Source organism: Dreissena polymorpha, chromosome 5 (genome assembly GCF_020536995.1).
Source record: "Dreissena polymorpha isolate Duluth1 chromosome 5, UMN_Dpol_1.0, whole genome shotgun sequence".
NCBI classification, from domain to species: Eukaryota; Metazoa; Mollusca; class Bivalvia; order Myida; family Dreissenidae; genus Dreissena; species Dreissena polymorpha.
The window spans coordinates 28,204,667-28,214,942 of NC_068359.1; the positions used below are offsets into that span (position 1 = coordinate 28,204,667).

Sequence of the window (10,276 nt, forward strand, 5' to 3'; positions counted from 1 at the left end):
GTGGCAGTATCTCAGTAACACATCTGTGAACATTATGAATGCAATTAATTGTCAATTAAAATGTTGTTAACTGTTAAGCACATTATGAATTCAATTAATTTCAACTTAAATGTCGTTGACTTTTGAGCACATATGGCAGTATCTCATAAAATGATCATTGAAATAAATGAATGCAATAAGTATCTTTTTAATGGCATGCTGACGCCACGCCAACGTTGTTGCCCAAGCTGTTGATGTAATTTTGCAACTTACTATGTTCAGATACATGTAATCTGGTAATTAAACAGGACACTTTAAGATTGAATTTATTACGTAACATCACATTACGGACCTATGAAAGAATCCGGAAAGTACAGTTATAACACGGGGTCGGTGCCGACATTTCACGATGCAGATTACACGGTGTTCGCCTGCACTCTGGCCATCTCCGCGTTTATCGGAATCTTTTATGCGATCAAAGACCGGAAGAAGCAGACGACAGACGAATACTTGCTCGCCGGCCGCTCCATGCATCCAATTCCGGTTGCCATGTCGCTCCTCTCTAGTTTTATTCCCGCGATCACGATTCTCGGAACGCCGGCGGAAGTGTATGTGTACAGCACGATGTACTGGTGGATTTCCGTCGCCATGGTGATAACGGCACTGGGGGCTGGCCAAATCTTCATTCCGATTTTCTACAAACTTGGGATTACCAGCGTATTTCAGGTATTTTCAACATCAAAATTACAACTGGGCTTAAAGGAGCCTTTTCACGTTTTGGTAAATTGACAAAATAAAAAAAATTGTTTCAGATTCGCACATTTTCGTTGTAGTAATGATACTTGCGAGGAAACAGTAATACTGAACGTTTACCATGCTCTAAAATATCCATAATATGCATCGTATGACGATTAAAAAACTGAAAAATATAAAGCATTGCAACGCGAATCGATTTAATAATTTGGAGAGTTCTGTTGTTGTCGTTATGTTTTGGGATACTACGAGGATTGTATATATTAAGTATAAAATACATCGCTTCTTGTATGAGCACGGATGGACGAGTGGTTTATGCGATAGACTTACTCCAGGGGTTAGTGGTTCGAGCCTTGTTGAGGGTTACTTTTTTATCTGTCTTTAATTTTATTCTTGTTTTTTACTGGAACTTTTTGGATCCAATGTTTACATTTATCAATATAAAGCATTTAATGACAAACTTTAATACATGCCAAAATCTGTGAAAGGCCCCTTTAATGCACGTACACAAAGGCTGATCAGGGACGACATTTTCCACCTAAATAGGATTTTGGTAAAGAATTTTTTTTTTACTAAAAAAATCCATAAAACTGAAAGTGTAGTCGCCTCACTAGAATACCATCGCTATGAATGGTAAACGTGTACTGTTATCTACCAGCGTTTATTCTTTATTTGTCCAGGACATAGACAAACGATTCGGACGGCCTACCCGGGTGCTCGCCAGTATCATATACCTTCTGCGGATGGTGAGTAACACACTGATAGAGTCGCGCTCTTAAAAAAAAGTACTTAATGCAGTCCACATAGGCTGATCAGGGCCGACACTTTCGTCCGACACCTGATATCCGTTGAGACAATGATTCCTTCCAACTACAAATTCCATGAACGCGTTAAGTGTCGTCCCTGATTATCCTGTTCCGATCGCAGAAGATAACTTTGGACGATACATTACTCACATATATCAATCTTAGCTTACGCAGGGCGTGGCTATTCAGCATCTAATTTTACGAGTCTCAGAATTGGCATTAATGCTTTACTTATTTCGCTGTGTTTATGCAACGTTTCGAGATTTCCTCTTAAATCTTATTTAAACAGTTATTTAAATAAACCCTCACGTTTACAATAATCAGTCAATCAACATAAATAAACATTTAAAAAATTACAATAACGATAGTGTGAAAATGTTTAACTTTTGCCTCAAACCATGTTAATTTATTTCCTGTCAATGTCTTTTGAATATTGACACAATCCGAATTCGGTATATAAATTATACATGGTTGATACTTCATTTAGTACGTTAATGTTTTCAGTACAAAAACGCATTGTCAACGTTGCAAATCTTCATTTCCATTACGGTAATGTAGTAAAATGTATGTGTATTTCAAAGGAACTTGTTCAAAGATTTTGGTATCTTTTAAGGTAAATATTCAATATATTAATTTTATAGATTAAGCACAGCAACTTTAAGTTGAAGTACTGTTATAATAACGAAAACTATGTAATTGAATAATATAAACTACAAAGTTGTTTCCAATAGATTCGCTTCTGGTTAATATGGATCAAAAGGCTAACACTAACAATTTGACTCTTCAGGCTCGTTAAAGTGATTTAAATTTTAACTTCAAATAAGCGACCCACGTGTCGAACATTAATTAAAATAAAGCGTGAACATACGTTTTGTGTTTCAGGTGTTGTACATGGCCATTGTCTTGTATGCGCCGTCGCTAGCCCTGAACGCAGGTACCGTAAGTCACGTGACATCCAATCCATGTCATAAGTTCTTGCCAATCTTGCACGTTTAAACATGGGAATATATTGGTGCGGACATTGATCGAAGTAATGGCTATTATACCCTTTGCCCAGAGACTCCATGAAGTGTTTATTTAAAACCACGAATAAAGGGAACCAGCCTGGCTTCTTTACAAATAACGGGAAACACCATCAACCAGCGGGCGCAAAAATAAGCAATTATCTGACTCGTAGAGAAAAAAATTAATTTTTCGGCGTATTTTTACGGCCTAAAGGTACTTAGTCTTAACGTTTCCAATGAATAACCTCATATTTAAATCTGAATTCGACTGAATACCCAAACATATGATTGCTTTTTATGCAAAAATACCAGACGACTGTGTTACAAAGACTAGAAATTACGCGCGAAAACCTGTTATTAAATATGATGACCGAGTAGATTGCTATCAACTTCGCGTTGTGGATTTAAAGTTTGAATATAACAAATGGTAACACCTAGGTACATGTACTTACTAAAATATTGAATATATATCAGAACAAAGATTTGTGGCTGTAGCGCCGTTAAATGTCGCATCGCCGTTATATTTCGCAGGCTACGAGATTTGTCGCAACGGTGACGATAAATGTCGCAAGGAACGATTGATGTCGCAAATCCTTCTGACGATATATGTCGCAACTTTAACGATACTAGTAAATGTCGAAAATTTTTAAACTGCCGATATATGTCGCAACATTAACGACAAATGTCGCACACCATTGTAAGTCATGTTAAAATGAAAAGTTGAAGTAAAATGACTAAAACATTAAAATAACACACTGTTTACACCCTTGATTTATAATGTTCAACTGAAGAACGTATGTTTCAGTAACTGGGTTGCATTTATGGGGATCCGTGATAGCGGTCGGTGCCGTCTGTACCTTGTATACTGCTATTGTACGTGTTCTAAGTTTATACACTGCACCCCGTGGTTATTTAAAGTGGACTAAATACGATTGGATATACTGCTATATTAAGTGTATTGCCAGTACTGAATGAACACTTTAAATACCTTCGCCTATTTTGCTATAGTAAGTGTGATTTACTCACTGCTATCCCAATCTTATTCAATCGTATAGTGTCTTAAAAACCGAATGGATGATCAAATTGTGAGGCTGTGATTTACTTTTCCTTTGACCTTAAAGTGTCTTTCTGTGAACATCGATAATCTTTTTTTTCGGTAATGGTTTAAATACATATTTAAACTATATTTTTACAGTATCGTATATTTTACAGTATCGTAATATAAAAAATAATTATATTTAATATGCTATGTTTCGAAAAGAAGACCGTTTTGATTCATTTACAATTTCACATAGGAATAAGCTTTATCGACCTCATACCAAACAGTATTTTCACGTTACCTTGATAAACGTTAGCGAACATAATGACGAATTCCCGATCGTTGTGAATTCATATGAAGGTGTATTGAGCATTCTCGTCAATTCCGTCCGTCTGTCTGTTTGTCCGCAGGGCGGCATGAAGGCGGTATTGTGGGCGGACACGGTGCAGATGGTTATCGTGTTTTCCGGACTTATCACTCTGGTCGCCGTTGGCTCTAACCTGCTCGGCGGAATGGGCGAGGTCTGGAGAATCGCCAACAGCCATGGCCGCATCGTACTTCTAGAGTTAGCTCATTCTGGAAATGCTTGGAACTACAACATTATGAAATCACAATTTTTATTTCTCTTGTATCATGATGTAAACACTTTGGGAACATGTTTCCCTTCTCGACTATCGAACGATTTACGTCACAATCTACATATCGGACGCTGTTTCAAAGTGTTATTTAATCAAAAGCAATGCATTACCGCCACAAGGTTTTACAACCTGTTGTGGCAGGTTGATTTTTCGTTACACTTAACTCAGGGTCGCCATCGGTGCCAGGCCCGTAGCAAGGGTTTTGAAAAGGGGGGTGCGAATTTTTGCCATCGACGATTGTTATTGAGCAACGAAGTGGCGAAGGGGGTATGTGCGGGAGGGGATGCCCCCCTCCTGCAATCGGGGGCTTTGGAGGTCCTCCCCCTAGAAAATTTTGAAAATGAAACGTAAACTACTGCATTCTGGTCACTTTTTAACTGTATTTAGAGAGTGAAGTTACAGAGAATTTTGTATATGAAATTTCACTTTCATTGACCATACTCAGTGACTGATCGACATGAATATGATATAACATACATGTATTCCCCACCACGTTTTTCAATAACCACCTTTTTTGATCAGTCACGGATATACATCATTTTATACGGTGTTTAATCCGACACTAGTATGCGCGTACACACTTTGTTTACATATGCAATAACAAATTTATAGAATGTTAAATCAAACAATAAGAACGGTATAAAATAGCATTATTTCTTGGAATCGTGATAAAATTGGTGTGTTTCACCATTCCAACATTCTACCATTCATAAATCGAGCAAATTAAATGGAAATATTTGACTTTTTTCAAAACAATTGTTTGTCTGCTACTATGGATAGTACCAGAGGATTAGCATTGCTCTAAACGTGCTAATAGTGTATTGTACAACAAACACTGATCAACAAAATTGGGTCTTCTCTAATCTGCATCAATACTAAAAATAAATCAAAATTGTATGACTGGTTACTTTATTTGTTTTTTAAACTATTTTCAACAAATAAGTAATCTTTTTCTAAACGAATTTCAGAAAAATATAGCACTTAAGGCTTCATTAAGACCCTATAACCACAAACTACTACTGGCCCTATGGTCTCAAAGTCCTTAACAATGTATACCAGGACTTCGAAAAAAAAAAGATGTACTTATTTGCCCATTATATGCTCAAGATCCGTCAAAGTTGATAAACATTTAACGTTAACGTCCACCTGATCATATGTTATAACGTTTTAAATTCATTATAACAACTGTTTGAGTGTAGAACATTCCTAGTGTCAAGTTTGACATAATTAAAACATTGTGGAAAGTTATGTATGTAGAGCAGAACAGATGCCATTAAGTGTTGGTAAACTACAAAAAAGCTACATTGCTTTGTAGAAATGATTTGTTTTCTTGTCATTCAACAACAAAATGAGCCTGTCTTGAGCATAGCTGATATTTTTGTTGCTGGAAAACCATTTAGGGGATCCGAAAATGGTTGTACGGGGATATAACAAAAAGACAACGCAGTCTGTCGAAAATGCTGTGCACGATGTGTAATTGTTATACGTTAGAGCTTCATAATTTTGTTATGATATCTATTAAGGTTATGGCTTTAACAGACATTAATAACAATGACAAAAGTTACAAAACAATCATTAAGTATCAAATATCTATAAATAAGTATCGATTTTATACGGATTAGAGTGCCAGGTTAATAATTATGCATTATACAGAAAACAAATATCCATTTATAACAAAGATTCCAATTCCATTTTGCGGGGACCGGCTTCCTAGATCTTCTCAAATTCTGCTGTCCAAACTCCTGTTGATTTCAACAATTCTACGGTTATAAATTGTAAATAAAAATCACGCGCTATCTTGGGAATGACTTAATAGAGGAATTAATTATATGGTGACCTGTCGGTTGCATATTGAATGGGTTCCTTGAAAAAATAAATAACCGTTTCTGCGTCAAATAAAGTTGTTTGCAACTTAAAGTACATTTTTTTACTCGTCAAAAATGATTGGGTGCGAACGCACCCAACGCACCCCCCTGGCTACGGGTATGGGTGCGAGCTGTCATCTTTATAACGCAGAACCCCTTTGACACTAACAAAAACAATGTTTTCTGTGGTCGACGGTATGATCAAATAACTGAAAATGTTCATTCACATTTCTTTGGAAAGAAATAAGATGTTCTGTATGAAATTGTACTTCACGCTCGCATTGACGCGTACTTTTGTATCGCTGAAGGTTTGACCCTGACCCCAGGATGCGACACTCTGTGTGGACTGTGTTGTTTGGCGGTTCCGTGCACTGGTGCTGCGTGTTTGGGACCAACCAGGCCCAGGTCCAGCGAGCAATGTCCGTGAAGTCACTGACCGGAGCAAAGTGGTAGGTTAGTTCACTGGCTAACAGACCTTTTTGAAGCAAACGACGGACCCATTAACTAGGAATGAAATAAACCATCGAATGAATCAGCCGTTATTATGCTAGCCTACCAAACTGACAGGTGCATTTTATTTGTAAAAGTAATGAGTTCATATTAAATGTTATTTAAAACTGATCGACTTACGGATATTTATATGTTCTTAAGAACAAACATATGCCTATGCGACTATGCATTTTACGGTAGACGTCTTCGATACAGTAGCCTGTATTGGAATAATATTATTGGTATACGGACAAATAGTCAGATGATCCATTTATTTACACTGGTAACTATTTGTCGTGTTATTTACTTTCCGATTTAAAATGTTGCGACAATCGTTTGAAAATAATAAATTTTCCAGTTCTATCTGGCTGAATGTTCCCGGTATGGCGTTCATTATTACTCTCAGCGTCATTGCCGGTCTTGTCATGTTCTTCTATGCAAGCGCCAGATGTGACCCCGTACAATTTGGGATCATATCCAAGCCTGATCAGGTACCTATTGTCGTTTCTATTATTATGCGTGCAAATCTTACTTACGTTTACAGGTATTTTACTTTCTCTTCCAGATGGTATCGGCCATTATGTATAAAATCTGTTACGTTGAACCATCATCTAAATTAATATTTCCAGAGCCATATCACATGAAAGACACACGTTCAGCAGTTACATCTACGAGATAGGTCTAAACATCGCTGTACATACGCTTTATATGTGCCAAGTGTGTATCAAGAGCTTTGATTGTTATATTGCAGCTGGTTCCCTTGTACATGATGGACATCCTGAACCAGTACCACGGACTGCCGGGACTTATGCTCTCTTGTATATTCAGCGGAAGTCTCAGATATGGCCCAATCAAATCATAAAATACTGAACTAGAGTTTATTTGCACACGAATAATGAACAATTATTCAGGCATATTAAATCTTTTATTCTGAAGTCTAATCATAAGGGCCCTGATATTTCCGGACCCTTATTATCCTTATTGAACGTCAACGACGCTCATTTCTGTACTTGCTTTAGGACACACTAGATATTGTTCATACATATAATATGGTTCATGTATACATCACGTATTCATTTACGTATACGCATGTGGTTTGCAGTACGATCTCGTCCGGTCTGAACGCCGTTGCCGCGGTGATACTCGAGGACTTCGTGCGTCCCATGCGCTGCAAGGCCATTACTCCGGCACGGGCTACTTTCCTCTCCAAAGTATTCGGTACACGTGCTAGTCGAAAGACTAATCGATCATGCTTCTATCAGTATGTTGTTCGGGGTGATGATCACGGACAATATGACAAATGTTCATAGAGACGCTTAATATAGCTTTCAGTCTGGTTTATTATATGGCCTAAGTGGATGTGTGCACTAGAAATGTCAAACTTATATGGACACGGTAAAATGTGTGTAAAATAAGGGTTATCCGGACTTTAACGTCATGCATATCATTATGCACAATGAAGTTTTAAAATAACAGAACTTTATGCAACGTGCCACACTTTAAGATCAGGTTTTCGAATATTATGGCTGTGTTGGACTGTAAGTTCATTATTTAACAGGTAATTTAAAACTTATCATAATTGTAAAGCATGCGAAGATTACATGCCACATGCAAGATATGCAACTTAGTTCAATCTCTAACAAGGTCAATTGTAAAATAAAATAACACAACCTTTGGTATCGACATGTTGCCTGCAAGACATGCGTCCTTAACTAAACGGTCAATGTAAATGTTTGAAATATGGGCATGATTAATATTTGTTCGGACTGTAGCATTCAAACGAAAATAAACCAAATAGTCTAATATTCCTTGCGCCAATGCGCGATGATGAATTGTGTGTCCAAAGCTAAAACGGAATTTCCACAAACAATAATGGTGTTAAAACATTTACAAGAACCTTACAAATGTGCTTTTATGAGGTGCTTTTATTTTATGCTTTCCGGTGGTTTATAGAGAAATATCAGTAAAATTCAAAGTGAAATCTATCGATAATTTCCACTGTTTACTGTGAAATGACGTCATTTTTTGACGAAATGACGTCATTATCCCAGCGAAATTCTTTAGTTAAACTCTGTAACAATGTATAGAAACGGTGAAAAAAACCCATAAAATAAAAAGAATTTTTTTTGGATTCGGTGGTTCATAGAAAATATATATGTGCCACTCGTGAAAATATTATTTTCTATCATCACTCGTGAATTGAAATCGATAATCCACCGAATCCAACAAATATCCTCTATTTCAACCATCAAAATTAACTTTTATATCAAGAACAACACTAACTTTAAATAGTGTTGACTGATTTTGCAAATTCTTCAACAAAATATATTTTTTCCGTATATTTTATTCAGCCCACATTGTGCCTTTACATCGGAAATCCATTATTTCCAGTGATCCTGTTTGGACTACTGTGTCTGACGTTTGCCTTCCTTGCATCATTTCTGGGCACGATGATTCTCACGGTAAGGCAATTGTAAAAACACGAAGGACTTCGGAGAGTTCCATTACAAAAACTTTAAACCGTATTTATTCTATGTTTTAAGGCATTTATGGATCTTCTTAAAAATTGATCATATTATGTGTGCCCCTGTGTTTTCCGATCCTTTACGTTAATTGTGTTATCTTGTTATCTTTGTTTCATTTGATTTATGTTTAACCTTTATTTGTTATTGCCCGAATACGTAATTAAACACATTAGTGACACAAAAACTATAGTTACTTTATATATATTAAATTTTCTTATATTTCATTCCAAAATAAAAAGATAACGGTTTTGTCATGGAACGCTACTTAAAGGACATGTTAACAGATTTTGAAAATGAAGATACTGAAAACACAGCTTCGTACATGAATTATCAACATAAGAAATTCATAACGTTATAAAGCGTTGCATTAGCGAATCGATCGAATGAATAAGAAAATGAAGTTGTAATCGTTAAATTGTGTTGCAACACTATAAGGTATGCATTGACCTAACGTATAGACATTATGTATTATAGCGATAGCACTTTCATTCAAAGAAAACTGGTTCGAGGACTTCTCGTGGGAAACTTTTAAATTTTTTTACAATTGAGATCTCCAGCTCCTTGGTTACTCTCTAGCAATTTAATGCACTTACTGACAAGGTTGAAAATGTCAAAAAGCGCCAAAAAGTGTGACAAAGTCGCTGTTCCGCTAAGATAAGACTAGCGTGCGTGTTAAATACGTTCCGGTATAAAGATATTCATTGATTTTAGTATAAACTGATAAAATAATGTAAGATACTTATATTGTAAGTGAGTTATTTATAGACGCACAGCATCAACGTTTATTTGAACGAAACTGCTGTTTCTTTTTCCGCGTTGTACTGATCGAGCTGCAAAACCCGACATATTATCTGTTTCTGGTAGTAGGGTCCTTAATGAAAACTGATAACTCGTTGCAGTTGACCGGGGCGTTATTCGGAATTATGGGAGGACCATTGCTGGGGTTATTTTGCCTGGGAATGTTGTTTCCTTGGGCAAACAAATGGGTAAGCGATCGCGTTTTCCAATCGTTTTCATATGAAACGAAATATATAAAAATATATATATCAACATTGCGGTTCCAATAGATACCAATTACCACGAGAATCCAAATAGTTTTAAAGTTTATAACAGAAACAAACAGTGTTCATATTTCAGAAGTACATTTGTATATGTATTACAGTTATTATGATTTTGCA

The 10,276-nt window shown here is 36.4% G+C and overlaps 1 protein-coding gene across 1 annotated transcript; it reads left to right on the forward strand.

The window, feature by feature from the left end:
* Nucleotides 1-333: 333 nt before the first annotated feature.
* Nucleotides 334-10,269, forward strand: LOC127831131 (sodium-coupled monocarboxylate transporter 2-like). Its single transcript, XM_052356121.1, has 12 exons — nt 334-705; nt 1,413-1,478; nt 2,421-2,472; nt 3,348-3,415; nt 3,992-4,146; nt 6,393-6,533; nt 6,932-7,064; nt 7,325-7,410; nt 7,673-7,791; nt 8,965-9,023; nt 9,989-10,084; nt 10,261-10,269. Exons 1-12 carry the CDS (start codon nt 334-336, stop codon nt 10,267-10,269), a joined length of 1,356 nt encoding a protein of 451 aa, XP_052212081.1.
* Nucleotides 10,270-10,276: the final 7 nt, after the last annotated feature.

What these genes read in the sequence shown, in the direction of transcription:
- LOC127831131 (XM_052356121.1), top strand. Translation starts at nt 334, where the DNA reads ATGAAAGAATCCGGAAAGTACAGTTATAACACGGGGTCGGTGCCGACA. An exon ending in GGATTACCAGCGTATTTCAG is followed by an intron (nt 706 to 1,412) that starts GTATTTTCAACA and finishes TTATTTGTCCAG; the next exon opens with GACATAGACAAACGATTCGG. An exon ending in GGCCGCATCGTACTTCTAGA is followed by an intron (nt 4,147 to 6,392) that starts GTTAGCTCATTC and finishes GTATCGCTGAAG; the next exon opens with GTTTGACCCTGACCCCAGGA.